The sequence below is a fragment of the Panthera uncia genome (genome assembly GCF_023721935.1).
Source record: "Panthera uncia isolate 11264 chromosome A3 unlocalized genomic scaffold, Puncia_PCG_1.0 HiC_scaffold_11, whole genome shotgun sequence".
NCBI classification, from domain to species: Eukaryota; Metazoa; Chordata; class Mammalia; order Carnivora; family Felidae; genus Panthera; species Panthera uncia.
Window position 1 is genome coordinate 56,268,236 of NW_026057578.1, and position 18,396 is coordinate 56,286,631.

Sequence of the window (18,396 nt, forward strand, 5' to 3'; positions counted from 1 at the left end):
CTTGGGTGGGGGGCTCAAGCTTGTCAGATTCATCTGGTTCCAACCACACATCTCCACTCTAAATTTCAGTATCTCATTCTTTCCTAAACGGTGCCCTTTCACACGACAAACTTTGCAAGATCAAATCCAACAGATGTAGGCATTTAGCAACCTGCACAACTAAATTAAGATTTCTCATCAAAATCTCAGACCGAGAGAGGAGTAGGAACTAAGTTCCTAATAAGAGGGGCTAATAACCATAATTAATATTAAGTACTTACCATATGTCAGTCCCTGTGCCAAGTGATCGATATACACACTATTTGGCGTCATGCACTGCTTAATTCCTTTCATTGCACTCAAAATAAAATCTTAAAGCTCTGCCAGGGCCTTTTAGGTCCTGAATGATCGATCCTGCCTCCTGCTTATCTCCCTGATTACTCTGTTCAGAAAGTTTCCGCCATATATATGTACATACACATATATACACACACACACGTATACACATGCCACCTCTCCCAAGCTTCCAAAAGAAAGCAGCTCACTCCCGGCCTTAGTTTTCATCTGGAAACAGGGCCTTTCTTCTACCACTTGTCACCACATTATTTTATTTATCGTGTTCTTCTCTTGTTTATTGTATGTTTCTGATTTATCACGTTTATTTATTACATGCTTATTATTAATTATTCCAGGCAACTGTAACCTCCCCTCGGGCTCAGGAAGCATTTGCAGGATCCTCACAGCTCTCTGAGATTAATCTACATTATTTCCGCTGCTTTTCCAACGGGCAAGCCGAAGTTTGGAGGGGCCAGAGGAACCTACTCCACGTCACTCAGAGCCCACTAGAGCCTAAGTCTTGAGTCTCCCAGGCTGGGCAGCCGCCACCCGGGGCGGGGGCGGGGGGCGGAGGGGGGCATACTCTTTGGTGAAGCTCTTTACTGAACCCTCCCGTCCTTGGAAACATAAAACATCATCATTACCACAACAAAGCTGGCGCGTCTCTCACGCTCCACAGGCTCGCGCCGTCAGCTCCGCGTCCCGGGCCCAAACTGCGGCTGCGCACGGGGCCCGCCTCTCCCGGACCACCGCCGCGCAGCCTCGTGGAGCTACCCTCTGCGCAGGCGCACGCCGTTCGCTTCCGCTCGGGGCGGGGCTGGCGTGCGGGGGCGGTTCCCGGCAGCGGCTGCGGTGGCCGCACCCCCCAGCCAGTGTTCGTATGGAGCCTGGGGGTCGCCGCGGCCTGGCCTCCGCCCGGGGGTCGGCCTCGGCTACCCGGAAGCCAAGGCAGGAGCCGGGTGCCGGGGCTGAGGCGCGGGCTCCTGGCGCCAGTGCCGTCAGAGCCCGCCGCTTCCTGCTCTGCCTTTACCTGGTGGGCTTCTTGGTGAGTTCCGGGGCTGAGGTCGAAGGGCTGCGTCCTGGACCTTGAACCAATTAGGAGTGGTTTTTTTCTTGAAGCTCGAGCGGTGGTAAGGTTCAGCCAGGGCTGGGAACCTGCGATCCGCCTGGTGGTGCTTCCTTACTTTTCAAGCCTCCTCTTGCTCCTAAACCCCTTCGCTCTGCCAGGCCATATTGCTTTATTGCCCCTAAGCGCTTTCTGGAGGGCCCAGTTCGCAGCTCCTGTGCCCCTCTTGCCCTCTGAAAGGCCCCCAGCACCAGCCTCAAGTGTGATCTGTGATCCAGCCGGGCTCAAAGGTGACCCCAGGTGTTAGATGCTGTGGTAGGTACTGCGCATGCAGGGTGGACAGTAAGGGCTGGTGGGCAAGCTTGAGGAAGTCCAGCTGATCTGGTGTCTGTAAATGTGCTAGGAATACACAGGCCTTTATGTCAGTCCAGGTCGGGGAAGTCTCTGTTGATGACCCCACTTGGAGAGAATTAGGCACATTTACACTAGGATTCCTGGTAGACTTGAGTGTTTAAAAATGCAAACCACAGTCTTTTTGATTGCCGAGTAATACTCCATTGTGTGTATACACACACACACCTTCTTTATCCATTCATCCTTTGATGGACATTTGGGCTCTTTCCATATTTGGCTATTGTGGATAGGGCTGCTATAAGCATAGGGGTGCATGTGTCCCTTCGAAACAGCACACCTGTATTACCAACCAAAAAAAATGCAAACCACAGTGAATTATACACATCTGCCCTTCAACAAAGATTGGACAACGCAGATTTGGTTTTTTCATGATTTGTGCGTGTGTCCTGGTTAAATAAACGGCGGTTGTTATGATTTCCAATGTAGAATGGAAAGCTTAGAAAGATGAGTGTAGCATCGATGGAGGAAGTCATCCATACATCCATCCATGTATTATTGATAGAATTTCAGAAAAGCTGCTATGTGGTAGATGCTTTAAAGCTCCAATCATTGTAATACATAGTCCCTGCTGGGAAGAATTTAACTGTCTTACTAGTAAGCTTGTGTTGGTAGTTCATGGGTCATTATCTCCAGGAACCCGAGATCCAACTCTTTACTCCTCTCTTTCCAAGTCTAGACCTGGTGCATTTGATCTGGTTGTGAGCCAATCCATGTTAGGGGAGAATTGGGACAAAGGTCCGGTAGGATTTCCTCTTTGCTGAGTCTGTATCTTGATGACAAAAGGAACTAGTCAGGTTAAACGTCCCTGGGAGAAGACTGCCTCGGCCGTGAATAGTCCCCAGTGTCACTAGGTCTTGGCAAAGAGGAATTATCGTTTTCTGCCCAGATGCAGGTTAAGACCACTGCTCCCCAGTATGATAGAGTCTGGATGCTGAGCCATGCTCAGCTAGGAGAGGAGCAGGAAGGCAGTTTCCCTGCCCCCTCCTCACTGCAAGGTGTTCATCAGCCTGTACAGTTTTAATGTTGAATTAATAGTTAAGACAATGATGAAAGCATTTTCACCAAGTCACTGTAAACACAGAGCCATGAAGCACTCAGGAGGGCAGCACTTCACACAGAAACTCTGCCTACAGTTAACCTTGCCCACCCTACCCCGCCCCAGGCTTAGTGCCTCCAGTTCCAGAATGCCTCAGCTTGACATTCCTTAATCTTAGTTCAGTTTCAGGGTGTAAATACCTCTTCCACTTTCCATTCTAGTCACCCAGAATTCAAAACTATTGAGTGTGAGTGGTTCTGGAGATTTCGAAAGGGAGTTGGCTGCCATCCACCCTCTGGTAGGAGCTGGGTACTGTAAGCTACTGCTTCCCTCTCTCATATGGTACTACCGTCTGGTTCTGCCAGAGGAAGAGGATTTGGGCCCTCCCCTGGAAAGTCCGGATTGGAGTTCAGAGAAACCAGCAAGAACTAAAATTCAAAATTGTTTGAGTTTTTTAAATAAATTCACAGATCATTCATCACAGTCAGCGTCCCAACACAGATTTGAATATTCAGAGCTTCTCATATGTTGTGTATGCCCTGTGCACACAGTGAGTCTCATTTAGCAAGACTGATGTAAAATTTTAATAATTTGTTCAAGAGAATCATCAGGTCTCTAATATGTTCAGGGGAGAATGTAAGATTTCCCAAAAGTTAAAAGAGAATAGGGATTTTTTTTTTAATGGAAAATGTAAGCGATTAAAATATGTGCAGCTTTGGGTATCCGTGAAGGATCTAATGGTTCTTTGTTATGTAACATCTAAGGAATATTATACATAACTTAGTTATTACTTTTAATATATTTAGAGATGTAAAGAGCCCTAAGACTTTCGAGAAAATGGTTTTGGATTAATAAGAGAGGAAGGGAACAAGATTAAAGAAGTCATTTGCCAAAGTGTTCTGTTTTTAGTTCTCATCTGGGCTTCCGGGTTTCAACTTGTTTAAGAAGGAAGACCAAGAAGGCCCTCTGGACCCTTTTCGGTTACCATTCTAAGATGGTGCTAAGATCTGTGATTTCAGTCCCTCTCCTCCAGATACACGGTGAGGTTCATATTTTATTTAATCAGCTGTAGTCAGGTCTCTTATTCTCTTATTAGCAATTTACTCATCACAAAATACTTTCAGGGTTCCTACCCTGAAAAAGATCCTGGACAGTGTATTCACCCGTTTTGACAGAGATGTAGCTGTTCCCATGAAAGGTGTAAGCGATCCCCACTCACCTGATTTCCTTATAAATGGTTACAGGCACGTGACAAGTTGCAACATTCAAAGCGCATGCAATGTGGGTGGTTTTGAAGAGCGCGTGGATTCACGGGAAGAGAGAGGTTGCCTTTTATAGTACAAGGGAAGACAGTTTTACGACACAACTTCCCAAAAGAGCTAACACCAGCCTCCTTGGAAACATAATATTTTTCAGGCTCACATGAGCCTATGTTTTCTTATTACCTTCCATAAATCTCAACCTACTTAGTTATTTCTCTTCCATCCTTTATTTAGAATAACGTTTTGAAAGTTAAATGACAAGGGGCACTGGGAAGTTTTTGGAAAATAAAATCTTGTTGGACAATTGAGTTTCCTTTTCTGACAGATCAGAAAATTCAGTAGGTAACTGATGTATTTTGTGTCTTTTAAATGATACGATACATCAGTAGGCTGATGACACAAAGCTGACAGAAAACCCCACAAGGCATTGACTCAGGCCCAAAAGAAATTTTAAGTAATCTTAATATCAAAATAATAAACCGTAGTTCTTGTATAAATTTATGGGCTATTTAAGAACACTGGATAGTAACTATATGGCCACCTAAAGATGTCACCATGAAAAAGGGCCACTGAAAAGTGCATTTAGAGATTCATGTTTCTAAAATTAGGTGAAGGTATAGCCACCAGGAGAAGAGGCAGGCAAAAGATTCATTGTGGCTCAAAGAAAAAAATATTTTTCATGCATTTCTTTCTTTGTATTTAACCAGGATTATAACAAAAGGAATTCGGGTTGAATATAAAGAAAACTGTGTGTATGCCCAATGTACTTTCCTCCTTCTAAGCCAGTTGTAGAAAGTAACCAAGTAAAGTAGGAATGAGAACAAAACTTAAAGGAAAAATTAACAATCTATCTGTTCACTCAGAATACCTAGCAGGAAGGATCAGTACTTATCCCCAGTCCCAGAGAAGAGAAAAAATGTGTGAACTTCTATTGCATGTTAGACCTTTCTCATCCATTATGTCTTTTAATGTACATCATATTTCTACCGGACAGGTATTAAATTATCCCCATTTTTTACAGATGACAGCACTGATGCTTGGTGACATTCAATAACTTTCCAAGCACACATGCTTAGGAAGTGTTGGAGCTGGAACTGAAAACTGTCTGACCCCAAATCCCATGCACTTTCATTGACCCAGCTGCGAAACATTGGCTTTCCCCGCTACTCCAGCTGTCTTTCTCCTTCCTGCTTTGCTGAGACTTTCTTTTCAGATACTACCTTGTAAGGCTGTAAACCATGATTAGTTGCCTTCCCTAATTTTGGGAGGAAATTCATATTATTAAGCAAGGGATGCTTTGCCAAGGAATATGCATTATCCCTACTTCCTTTCCCACTTCATTACACACAAACATTTTTTTTATTTAACTTCTGTCTCATAGCCTCCTTGAGTATTAAGGATCAATTACAGAGAAGCTGAGGTTGAATGATTCTAGGTTATGGGGATCAGGCATTTACACGTAGCAATTCTTATAACATTATCATTGTATTTTGATTCTTTGATAACTTTAACCTGATGAGTGTAGCATGCTACAGATACAATTATGATTTCTTGTTTGCTGAAAATTTTAGGTATTGTTTTTATTTCTTTTTTAATTTTTTTAACATTTATTCATTTTTGAGAGACAGAGCATGAGCAACAGAGGGGCAGAGAGAGAGGGAGACACAGAATCCAAAGCAGGCTCCAGGCTCTGAGCCGTCAGCCAGAGCCTGACGCGGAGCTCGAACCCGTGAACCGTGAGATCATGACCTGAGCCAAAGTCGGACACTCAACCGACTGTGCCACCCAGACACCCCTGTTTTTATTTTTTTTAATCAGTTTGTTATTAGGATTACCACTTCAAGAACACCTAAGCTGCAGTTTCAATCGGAGGTAATTAGTGTTTTATTGTTTAGGATTTGTTTGGTGTAAGCATGGTCGTGCCTTTATTGAGCCTTCATGTCAAGTCTCTTGGAGCAAGTCCAACAGTTGCTGGAATAGTAGGTGAGTAGTTAATATTGCACATTTTCAGAGTGCTGAATTTTTAATCCTCTAGACTAAGACCCTAAAAAATAAATCAGTTACCCAAAGGTAAATTGAAAAGGGGATAAAAGGGATTTTCAGAATACTGAAAAATGTTGCCCTGGAGCAAATGCAGTTCGTCTTTTCCTAGATTACCTGTGTTCAGAAAGGTTTTGAGGTTTAGCATTATCCCCTTCCCCTTACCACGAGTGACATTACAGGTACTTCCTGAGCCTCTCCAAGGAGCTGGCTGTGTATGTTAAAGGGTAGGTTCCTGCCTGCAGGAACCTGTAACCTAATGCGAGAAACCAGAGAAACACAACCTACAGAAATCAAGCCATGTGGCAAAGGGATTTGGGGTGAGCCCTGACAGATTGGTTGTAAGCTTCCTGCACCACCACCGGCATATCTTAGGGGGTTGTTAGGGTCCCTCTACCTGTGCAGCATAAAAACTGCACATCTGCAAGTTACTGACTCACCCAAGAGACAGGAAATAGGGCTTGGGATTGTGCTAATGTACAAGAAACTGTTAAGACTGAGAGCCCTTGGTAATTCACAGGCTAGATAAGCAAATGTTTGGGGACAGCTGTGTACAAAATGTTTGGTAAGTCCTCCATGCCCTGATTTGTACTTCCTTGGAAGGTGGAATCATACTGGACCACACAGCAGCACGAAGGTATTTATGCAGAGCAGAAGGGACGTGTTATTTGACATAATGGGGGTAAAAGCGCTCTGTAAAACATTGTCAGTTCTTTATAAAACTGGAATGTTGGAGGCATATGAGATAATACAGCAGATTAAGACTCAGTAGAATTCTTGCTGATTTCAGATTTCTACTCCCCCCAAGTACTCTCTGTTCAGTCTTCTCAGCTGGGGGTGCACATCCTCACAAAGTGGGAGAAGGCCGCTCTGTCAGAGTCCCTGCGGGTGGCCCTTACCTTTAGTCTCTCTTTTGCTTCCTTCAGTTTTATTTTGAAGGTCTTTTATTAAAAATTGTATTGCTTTACTCTTCCAACTGAAAAAAAAAGGGTAATTTCCTTTTAAAAATGGTCCTCCCCCCACCCCCAGTGTTTCTCTGTTAATTTCTTTGTAATTGTTACCATATTAATCCATTTTTTGTGATGGGTCCATCTGATTTTATTGATTTACGGATGTCTTTTGTAGGCTCCTCCTATGGCATTTTGCAGCTCTTTTCTAGCACATTGGTGGTAAGTTATCTCCCATCTGGCAACATATCTGGGTCACATTTTGGGGGTATTTCAGGGCACCTGCCTGGGTGGCTCAGTCGGTAAGCGTCTGACTTCAACTCAGGTCATGATCTCACCATTCATGAGTTCGGGCTCTGTGCTGACGCTTGGAGCCTGGAGCCTGGAGCCTGCTTCGGATTCTGTGTCTCCTCGCTCTCTGCCCCTCCCCACTCATGATCTCTCTCTTTCTCTCTCAAAAATAAATAAACTTTTAAAAATAATTAAAAACATTTTGGGGGCATTTCCATAGTTGTGGTGGACCTGCTGTGTTCCTTGCTTTCCTCAGGGCTGCTGGAGTGATGTGGTTGGAAGACGGTCTTCCTTGCTGGTGTGCATTCTGTTCAGTGCCCTGGGTTATCTGATTCTTGGAGCATCCACCAATGTGTTCCTGTTTGTCCTTGCTAGAGTCCCTGTGGGTGAGTCCTTGCCTTTGTGTGTGTGTGCACTCAAAATAAGTCAGTTACATGTATCTGTAGAAAGAGACTTCCCTTCTTGATTAGAGCTTATGTAAAAAAGGGAATAATGACAACAGCATGAGTGCAACAACAGCCGCTGCTGGTGGCGGAGCACTTCGTATCAGCCAGGCTCTGCTAACTCGTGCCGAGCTCCAAAGCTTGCACATGACCGTCTGAAGCCCTTGCCGTCTGTCGGTGTGAATCATCACGCGGCTGCACAGACCTGTCTCCTTCCCATCGATCTGATCTCTGTGCGTTCAATAAGTAAGAATTTGTTCAACGTCTTTGGCCAGCACTGTGGTTACTGTTCTTTCTCTTGGCGAGCTGATGGTTTTAAAATTGGGCTTCCTGACTTCAAGTGGAGATTTATGGCTATGGCTTTCCCACAGCCTTCTGTGAATCTGGCTGCTGCTTGAGGGAGAGACTAGGATGACAATGTAGTGGCTCATGGGTTGGTTTCTGTTTCCAAACTGACGTTGAATGTTTCTGGCATTTTCGAAATAGCTTTTATTTTGTCCATTCATTGAAACATTTTGTCCTTTCTTTGAGACACCACTTGTGAATGCTGTCATAGTGTGGTGTGTAGGCAGTTCCTGTGGAAGCTTTTTATTCTCTTTGCCTTTCTCAGTTGTGAGAGCCCTGGAGTTTCAGTGTTTCTTTCTCCCCTTACTCAATAGAGCACTGACACACTGCTGCCCTGTGGACGAGTTTGCAGCACTGGACCTCTGCCCATATTCAGTGAAGCTGCTTGTTTTTAACTAACACCCCAAAGGAACAGAGCATAAAATAAGTCCTTTTGACATGCAGTTAATGATCACCTTATTTGGGATTTTCACCCCATTTCCATCACATACATTCTTACTCTTCAAGTCTTTTGAGTTTACCCTCCAGGATTCATGCTGCGCCTTTCTATTGACCCAAAAAAAAAAAATGTTTATGAAGGTCTTTGCTTTGGATGTGAACAGTCATTAAAATGTTTTTATTTAATATGACGTGAGCCTGGTTTGAGTAATGATAGTTCTGTTAGGTGAACGTCATACTCTTTGCCAACAGGAGAGCTATACATAAAAGTTCTTTCTTGCTATGGGAACCTCTACAGTGCTTGGTGGCCCGGGGATGTGAGGGAGCCCTGGGAAGCCTTGCCGGGGTTGTGCCATGCAATGTCCTGTGTAGATTCAGGTCCTTGTATCCTGAAGGTGAACCTGAGGGAGGTTGAAGTACCAGAAGCAGACCTTTGGTTTTCCCCTCCTCCGTCTGTCCCCTAGCCCAGCCTCTGAAATGTACCAGAAAGCTAGTCTGGGTTGCTCACCGCATACTCTCACCACATTCCTCCTTCCTTAGGTGTGTGAGGTGAACCCGACATCAGTATCATTTCAAAATAAACACAGTACTATAATCACAGGAACATAATCTATCAAGCCTCTTAGGAATCATCTTCCGGCCCCGTCCTTTCTCACATTCAAGGAAATAGGTCTAGAGAGAGTCTCTACCTAATTACCAAAGGGATTTATAAGTTTGCTTCCCAGAGAGGCTGGTTATCAGGCAAACACCCTCTCTGATGTTTAGACACAGCTGGGTATAGAACTCACCATCAGTGTGCTGGCAGAGTGATGTGCGGAGTTAAACTTCTTTCAAGAAGATCGTTGGAAACTGTTGTGTTACATCACAGTTGGGAGAAAATTCAGGCAGACCCTGCAGGAGCATTGATCGAGTGCCTGCTATGCATCAATCGACATTGTGGGCAAGCTGTGTTACCAGAATGCACAGTCTGTTCAGCATATGGAAGTATGGACGCAGACAAGTCAAATACATCAGCAGAAGTAGGAGGAATATGAAGTTGTAACATATAATTGAATCTCTTATTAAGCCATGTCACAGCTTTCAGTTTGTTTAGTCAACCAATTCATAACCCTCTCGCTAATAGAAAATCAGTTGGTATTGTTTAGATGACCGTGTCATCATATTTTTATATTTTTGCTCCCTATCCTTCTTGCCTGTTCTGTTTCTCTCTGTAGCAATTATCACCTTTATACACATACACACACACACACACACACACACACACACACACACACATACACACAGGCTCTGTGAAGATAGATACATTTGTGTCAAGGGTCAAAGTTAATGCTAGACGTATAGTAGGTATGCAGTGAATGTTTATTCACAGAATGAATGAATAAAGAATGATACATCTCTGTAGAGAAGCCACCATGAATTGCACTTGGCTAACAGAGAGGACCGGAGATACTGGGATGTCAGGGTGGGAGGTGGGGAAGCTGAGGATCCAGGGCTTCACCACCAGGGATAAGTTGACCAACTAGGACTGTGGGGCTCGACCGGGAGTCCAGTCACGGAGGCATCAAACTGCAGAGCTTAGACATTCGAAGAGAGTGGAGACTAGAACTCTTGTCAGTGATAGAGATGAAACGCAAGATACTTTTGGTCTGAAAAATGTCACAGAGCATGTTTCTTGTCCCCTTACAGGTATTTTTAAACACACACTCTCCATTTCAAGAGCTCTGCTCTCTGATCTGGTTGCAGAGAAGGAACGACCCCTAGTAATTGGACAGTTCAATGCAGCCTCTGGTGTGGGCTTCATCTTGGGCCCCATGGTTGGTGGATATCTTACTGAGTTAGATGGTGGATTTTATCTAACAGCCTTCATCTGTTTTTCTGTCTTCATTCTCAATGCTGGTAAGTTGACATTTCATCATAAGAAGACTGTTTAGTTTATGCATTCACACTGATTTACTTTTATCTCCGTACAATTTGTTGTTCTTAAAATAGGCGGATTTTTGTTGTTCCACTCTAGTTAACATACAGTGTTCTATTAGTGTCAGGCGTACAATACAGTGATTCAGCCATTCTGTACATGACTCCGTGTTCATCCTGTTAAGCATATTCTTAACCCCCTTCACCCCTCACCTTAGAATAAGTAGACTTATAATTTGAAGTTGGACCACTTCAGCCCCTGCTACAGACCTCCCCCCCCATGTCTTTCCATCATGCTAAAAGCACATATGTGTCTCATACAGCCAGCGTAGTGGTGAGCTGGCCCTGCCCCTCACTCCACCTCCCTCCATATGCATCAGCCACACTGGCTTCCTGGTCGACCTCACACACACCAGGCTCATTCCCACAGGAGGGCACTGCAATTTGCTCTTTCCTCCGCCTACAGCATTCTTCCCAAATATCTTTACTGGGTCTTTCTTCTTATCATTCAGGTGTCAAATATTTTCTTCCTTGGAAAGGCCTCCCCTGATGATCCTGTTTAAAATAACTCCCATTTTCTTGACAGCACTTCTGAAATTATATTAGAAATTTGTTTTCTTGCATCTATTCTTTCTGTCCCTCTCCTCCCCACCTCCCCACACATACCATTAGAAAGTAAACACCACAGGCATAGGGGTTTGCTCATTGTTGTCACTCCTGCCCAGAACATGCCAGGCATAAAGCTGAATTCAATAATATTTGATGAATCAAAGAATACTGACTGGACTGTGAGCCCCTGAATACAGGGTCAGTTACCTAAAGCAAAGAAGATGAACCTCTTTGCCCAGAGACTGGACGTGGATGAGCCTTAGATGAACAACTTTAAATTTTTTTTTTTTTTAACATTTATTTTATTTTTGAGACAGAGAGAAACAGAGCATGAATGGGGGAGGGTCAGAGAGAGGGAGACACAGAATCTGAAACAGGCTCCAGGCTCTGGGCTGTCAGCACAGAGCCCGACGCGGGGCTTGAACTCACGGACCGTGAGATCATGACCTGGGCCGAAGTCGGACGCTTACCTGACTGAGCCACCCAGGCGCCCCAGATGAACAACTTTATAAGCAAGAAGAGTGATTCACGTTATTCAGTTTTTCTTAAGTGTAACGCTAACCTACTGCACCATTTTCAGTCTTTGTATTCAAGGCTCCACATTGAGTGATGAATTCCATGTTGAGCTAGGATTTCACACTCAGGAAGCAGAGTTCGTGGGTTCAGTGTCAGTCCTCACACGAATACTTTATGATTTCCTGCCAGAAGTTTAACCTGCAACCTCAACCAGGAGGCGAGGTCTGATGGATTAGTGTAAATCTAGATAATACTTTAAGCACCTGACCAGTTGGTGTGGCCAGGTACCTTCCCACACGAAGGAATGTGATGAATGCGATAGCACTCGAAGTCAGAAGTCAGTGTGTAAACGAAGAACATGATTATGGAGTTCTGTTTTGGATTCTCCAGCGGTGCTGCTGTTTAATATTTTGCCCTCACCTAAGCCTGTGAATGGGTCTGAGTCAGGGATACATTCACCTGCAAGCGTTCTCAACCACAATGGCTAAAAAAAGTAATAGGGGTTTATCTTACACTCTTAAGAAATGTGGAGGTCGCTGGACCAAGCTGATGCAGGAAATAGCAGAGGAGAGCAAGGGGGGGGTGAGGGGCTGGAGAGCAGACACTGTCTAACACAGGGCTTTGGCCTAACAGTGCATTGAACTCAGTGCACGGTGTTTGTTTTTGTTTTTGTTTTTTTTCCCCTCAACAACTTCAACTGTTTTCCTCAACCCTCTTTACCCCTTCAGCTTCTCGTATCCTCTGTCTGATCTGCCCCGTTGCCTGAGAAAGGCCTTTTATGTCTTTTTTCCATGATTTCTGTTTTCAGACAGAAGTCTAACAGACTTAGATTCAGATTCCTGCTTTGCCACTTTTTAGCGTGGGCCTTGGGTGGGTTGCCTCAGTTCCTCATCCGTAAAACAGGGTGACAACACTCCTGTGCTTGTTAGGACGAACACCATAGGCCTTGCACACAAGCAGCTCACCCCTCTGAGTCGAGTATGGGAAGCCCTCAGTAAATGTTAGTTGCTGTCATGATTATCATCTTATTATTATTTTAATTATACTCTTCCTCTCAGTCTTCCAGGGACAAGCCTTTCTCATTTTTATCAAGATTCTATGAAATGTCTAAGGGCCCTTTTAAAGATCAGAAGAGGTGGAAAGTCCAGGCCTGCATTCTTGTGTGGTTAGTTTCCTGTCATAAATTAGTCCTTGGGTAATAGTCCACCTGTACTATATTTGGAGAAACCACACACACAGATGTAGCTGCTGAAAACAGCATGAAGTGGCCTGAATGGTCACTGGTCCAAGTTGAATTTAAGTGTGGAAAGACTGAGAACCCAACAGCATGAGTTTGGAAAAGATATCCTAGAATGGCAAGCTGGGATTCAGTTTTAAGACATTTGGGGGCATGGATTGGCCATGCCAATAGGTCATTCTACTTGGATGGCATGGGATAAATAAAACAATCATGGCAGGAATGTGCCAGTCACAAGGGTGGAGGTGGGATTATCTGAATAGGAATGGAGCTGCTGTGTCAGGTCATGCATCACGGTCTGTGAGAATGGCACCCCCAGAGATTTTGAGGTGTGACTCACGAAAGCACATGATGGCCTTGACTAGGGGCAGATCCAAGCAGGTGCTTTCTGATGGGTCCTGGGCGTCAAGCTGTCCCTCCCTGGCTGTCTCTGTTCACAGCATCCTGTGCTTTCCCTAACTTAGCACTTACCCTGTAATCCAGTTGCTTTGCTTGTCCAAACCCCCTTTTAGACTTAAATTCCTTGAGGGCAGGGATTATATAGGCCTGGTCTTGTTGGTTAATATATTCCTACTATTCAGCACAGAATTTAGCATTTAGGAAGCATAAATATTCAGTATTCGAACGGATGAAATACGGGTGGTGAATGAATGGGTGGATGGATGGGTAGGTAGATAGTGGATAGGTGGAGAATTAGAAGGTAATGATGGGAAGAATTTAAACATACAGCATGAGAACTTAGATATTGCATGATATAGGAAACCAGCTCTTGAGATGGGAAAAAAGTGAACATTTTGTAGGTGTAGGTTTTGGTTTTTTTAGGTGAATCGCAGAATTCTGCGATCAAAATGGGGTAGAAGGAGCTGTGGGAATAGTTAAAAACTGGATTCAAAAATACAGATGGGTAAACATACTAATACAGAAATACAGAGTAGCAATCCCTTACAATTGCTCACCCTACCCCCATGGGGGCGCTGTGGGATTCAGGGCGTGCAGCCTGCTGTGACCGATCCTATGCCGTCTTAACAGGGCTGGTTTGGCTGTTTCCATGGCGGGATGCCGAGCTCACCAGTACAGAGAAAGGCCTGCCAGTGGGTAAGAACCCCGCACTTTGGGGGAAGACAGACTGCGAAGTGCAGGAAGCGGCCGCCCCCTGCCAGAGCAGGGCCAGGGGGAAGCCTGCCAGGCCGCCCTGGGTGGAGGTCGCTTCCACCCTGCGGGACATGAAGAGCCTGATATTTTCCGAAATGTGGGACATCTTTATGGTGCGCTTGCTGATGGCCGTGGCGGCCATGCTCTACTACAGTAACTTCATGGTGGGCCTGCAGGAGCGCTTCGGGGTGCGGCCGCGGGCGGCCGGCTACCTCATCAGCTACAGCAGCGCCCTGGGCGCCCTGGCCGGCCTGGCGCTGGGGCCCATCCTGCGGCTGTACCGGCACAACGGCCACGCGGTCCTGCTGCACTCGAGCGCGCTCACCTGCGTGCTGCTGCTGCTGCACGCCGCCACCCACACGGTGGCCGTGGCCGTGCTCTGCGCCTCGCTGCTGGCCGTCTCCACCGCCGTGGGCAGGACCTGCATCACCGACCTGCAGCTGGCCGCGGGAGGGGCGCAGGCCAGCGGCACCGTCATCGGTGTGGGGCAGTCGGTCACGGCCGTGGGCCGGATCGTCGCCCCCCTCCTTTCGGGGGTCGCGCAGGAGGTCAGCCCATGCGGGCCCCCCAGCCTGGGGGCTGTCCTGGCCCTCGTGGCGATTTTCATAATGTCAGTGAACAGACCCCGCTATGGGCGTGGGGGCAGAGACAAATTAAAAAGCGAGTAGAATGGAAGTGGACGGGCAAGAAACCAACTCCGAGGCTGTGAAGGAGGGATGGTTCCCCAGCGGGTGTGCCGCGTCGGTAGACGTCCAGGTCCATCCTGCTGGATGATCAGAAGTCATCTTTGTCAAAGGGGAAGGTATTAAACGTTCTGTAAAAGTCTCCTCTTCGCACCCAACCAGTGGGGTTAAAATTTTCCAGGGAAAGCACTACCAGCTTTGGGAGAGGGGGAATGGTGGTAGGTTAACAGAAGGTGATATGCTCCCCTGCTAAGTAAAACTTAGGGTATCCCGTTAATAAAGTGATCCACTGGGACACAGGTGTCATCTCAAAATGCGTAAACTAAGAGGGGGCCTTTCTGCTATGAGAATCCTAGAGATGGAAGAAGCTGCTTTACTGAAACTCGCCTGTCACTCTCTCAAGTCATAACAAGGTTATGAGTTCTAGTTCCCCCTGGGAAACCGGGAAAATCAGATAGCTGGCCCCAGAGACTGATTCGGGGGGCCTCAGGAAGGCCCAGAAACCTGTATTTTATCAGCACCGCTTGCACTTTCTCATGGAGGCAGAAAAAGGATCCTTCAGAGACCATACTGGTTTTGAGTCAAGTCAAAAGCCAGAAACTTGGTTGTGTTTATGAATAGCTAACCCAGTTCGAACTATTAAAATTAAACGATCACAGTGTGTGACATTTCCCCGAGTTCTTGGCAGTCATGCTCCATAATAGGAGAAACAGGTTCCTGGGCCCCGTCCCCTGTGTCCACTGCCTCTGAAGCCCCACGCTCTGCAGAGAGCTGGTTGTTGTTCGTCTGGCCAGTTCTCGCTGGATTATCGGGCATGAACTGCTCCCAGAAGCCAGTGGTCCAGCAGGTGCATCAGTTGGATGGTGGTAGAGCCCAGTGGAGAAGCCAAAGCACAGGAATGCCTTTAAGATGACATCTCATGCAGTGTAAGAGTCAGGTGTCCTGCCTCATCAGAGGGATCTTAGTTCTACAGCATCTTATGTTAAAAGTCATTTCCTTTATCTCTTTTTACTATCACGACTGGGAACAAAAGAGCTGTGCTGATCTACAGGGAAATGTTTTGGTGTGCCTTTTCCTAGGCCCAAACTGCCATTCCAAAAGTAGAGCCCCAGGGTCCAGCCAAGAGGCCCAGAGTGAAGGTTGGTACAAACTCCCAAGAGCATCTGCGAGGCTCTTGCTATTTGGATGATGTCAGCCATTAATAAAAATTACTTTGGAGCCTCTTCTATTTTCCTCACCCAAACTACCACAGTTCATATCCCCTTCATTCTTTTTAAGTGGTCCACTAGGAACTTATTCCTGTTCTCAGCCTAACACATGTATAATTGTAAATGATACTTTAGTACACTAATCAGTTGTAACGTTAATACTAGTATGTAAAGCAGAAAAAAAAATGTTTCTCTATTTTTAGAAGTTGTGTGTGGGGTAAACTCATACCTTTATGAGAAAGAATTAATTGGATGTTTGAAGGTTGTCCTTTCTCCTATCTGGCTGCAAAGAAAATATTAACTTTTTATTAAATGTTATAATTGTGAACTTTTATACAAGCGCTAAGTGCTTTTGGTGAAACCAAAATATGATATACAATGGTGTTGGCCCTTAAGGAGCACACCAAATCATCATAGAGGTTAGACTCAAAAGACAAGAAGTAATCATGGGTTTATGCAATGAAGTAGAATTTCTCCGAAGATTATCCTTTCTGTGCACTCAGAAATAGACAAGTTTCTTAGGCACTCTTTAATATAGTCATTATTAAATGTTTCAAATCATAGGACTTTAATTTTGAAGTTAAATAAAGCCTACAAATTTATTAAGGCTTTACAATTAACCAGATCTCTGGAAATCCCGAAAACCAGGGTTGATCTTAGTATAGAAGAGTAGAGAAACATTTTCATTATTCTCCACACTTATGTTTTTTTAGAGAAATATTATACAGGCATACTTTGTCTTATTGCACCTCATTTTATTGTGCATCACAGATACTGTGTTTTTTACAAACCGAAGGCTTGTGGCAACCCTGCATCAAGCAAGTCTGTTTGCGCCATTTTTTCCAATAGCATTTGCTCACTTTGTGTCTCTGTGTCACGTTTTGGTCATTCTCACAGTATTTCCAGTTTTTTCACTGTATTTGGTCTGGTGATATGTGATCAGTGATCTTAGGTTTTCCTCTCATAACTGTTTTGGGGTGCCATGAACCACACCCATATAAGATGGTGAATTTAATCAATACTTGTTATGTGTTCCAACTGCTTTACCAATTGGCTGGTCGCCTGTCTCTCGCCCTCTCCTCGGGCCTCCCTATTTCTTGAGACCCAACAGTACTGAAATGGGTCCAGTTAACAACCCTACCGTGGCCCATAAGTGTTCAAGGCAAAGGAAGAATCAATCGATGTGGCAAACTTCCTTGCTGTCTTACGTTAAGAAATTGCCACAGCCACCCCAGCCTTCAGCAACCACCACCCTGATCAACATTGAGAAAAGATCCTCCAACCAGCAAAAAGATTACCACTCACAGAAAGCTCAGAGGGTGGTTGGCATTTTTTAGCAATAAAGTATTCTTCACTAAGGTATGGACATTGTTTTTTTAGACATAATGCTACTGTAAAGTTAATAGACTACACTATAGTATAAACATAAGTTTTATACATAAGAAACCAAAAAATGCATTTTACTCGCTTTATTGCAATATCCACTGTATTGCGATGGTCTGGACCAAACCCACAGTACCACTGATATATGCCTGGAGTTCCTCTTACACGGTCCAATGTATTGCTCTTCAAAAGTATGTTCCAGGAACCAGCAACGTCCACATCCCCTGGAGTTTGTTAGACGTGTAAACTTGTGCCCCACCACAGAGCTGCTGGGAACCACTCTCACAAGATACCCAGCTGCTTTGTATGTACAGTAAATTTTTAAAACCACTGGTCTAATGGACAGTATTTGTATGACTTAATGGAATATGATCTCAGGGAAATTAAATCTGCTCAATTAAAGTTTGTGTTAAAGTTTGCGTTGTTTTGTTTTTAAGCTCTTGAGTAACTTGTGTAAAATTTCCGAAGTATGTAGGTTGAGCCACATGAAATTGCCATTTTTCTAAGTCAAAAATAACCGCAGTTTCACATGATTCAACTTAGTATTATATGGAATCTTATTTTAGGGGCATTGAACTTGCCTGAGAAGTTTATAAAGGAAATGGCACCCTTTCACCATTATGCCAGCCACAACTTATAAGTTCTGTGACTCAGCCTCAGGGTTTTGGGTTCTGAATACTTGGCCTTCTCCACAGAAGGAAGGTATACCTCACCCTCCAGTCCAGAGAGATGAGCAAAATTCACAAAGGGAGCAGGGCATTCCTGACCAGGGCAGTGACCCGTGCAAGGCTCCGAAACCCAGGCTGTGTGGGTCAAGAGTGATGTCTCCAGCACACAGAAGGGGCTAGAATTGGTGCTGCATATTAGAGTCACCTGATGCCCAGAGCTTGCCCTGGACCTTGAGAACCAGACTCCAAAGTGCCCCAGAGTTGAGAGTGTCTGGCTTAGATCATGGAGGGTCTTGTGTACCATGCTCAGGAGTGAGCTTCATTCTCACAGATGGGGGGGGGGGGGGGGGGGGGGAGCCACTGAAGAATTCATGTTGGAGAATGCTCCCAGGCTTTATGTTAAAGGTCCCTCTAGGGCGGGAATCCAAG

General features: G+C 45.1%; 1 protein-coding gene across 3 annotated transcripts; it reads left to right on the top strand.

Annotated features, from left to right (window-relative positions):
- The first annotated feature begins 1,120 nt into the window (after positions 1–1,120).
- MFSD9 (major facilitator superfamily domain containing 9) lies at positions 1,121–17,716 on the top strand. Of its 3 annotated transcripts, none has more exons than XM_049651255.1 (6): positions 1,121–1,360; positions 5,989–6,076; positions 7,259–7,302; positions 7,628–7,757; positions 10,284–10,493; positions 13,903–17,716. In XM_049651255.1, the coding sequence occupies exons 1-6, from the start codon at positions 1,196–1,198 to the stop codon at positions 14,691–14,693; spliced, it is 1,428 nt and encodes a 475-aa protein (XP_049507212.1). In that variant the 5' UTR covers positions 1,121–1,195; the 3' UTR covers positions 14,694–17,716. The 3 variants fall into 3 exon arrangements, with proteins under 3 accessions (XP_049507212.1, XP_049507213.1, XP_049507214.1); XM_049651257.1 differs by lacking the exon at positions 1,121–1,360 and adding an exon at positions 2,959–3,871; XM_049651256.1 differs by lacking the exons at positions 7,259–7,302; positions 7,628–7,757.
- Positions 17,717–18,396: the final 680 nt, after the last annotated feature.

What these genes read in the sequence shown, in the direction of transcription:
- MFSD9 (XM_049651255.1), top strand. Translation starts at nt 1,196, where the DNA reads ATGGAGCCTGGGGGTCGCCGCGGCCTGGCCTCCGCCCGGGGGTCGGCC. An exon ending in TTTACCTGGTGGGCTTCTTG is followed by an intron (nt 1,361 to 5,988) that starts GTGAGTTCCGGG and finishes TTTATTGTTTAG; the next exon opens with GATTTGTTTGGTGTAAGCAT. An exon ending in AACAGTTGCTGGAATAGTAG is followed by an intron (nt 6,077 to 7,258) that starts GTGAGTAGTTAA and finishes TGTCTTTTGTAG; the next exon opens with GCTCCTCCTATGGCATTTTG.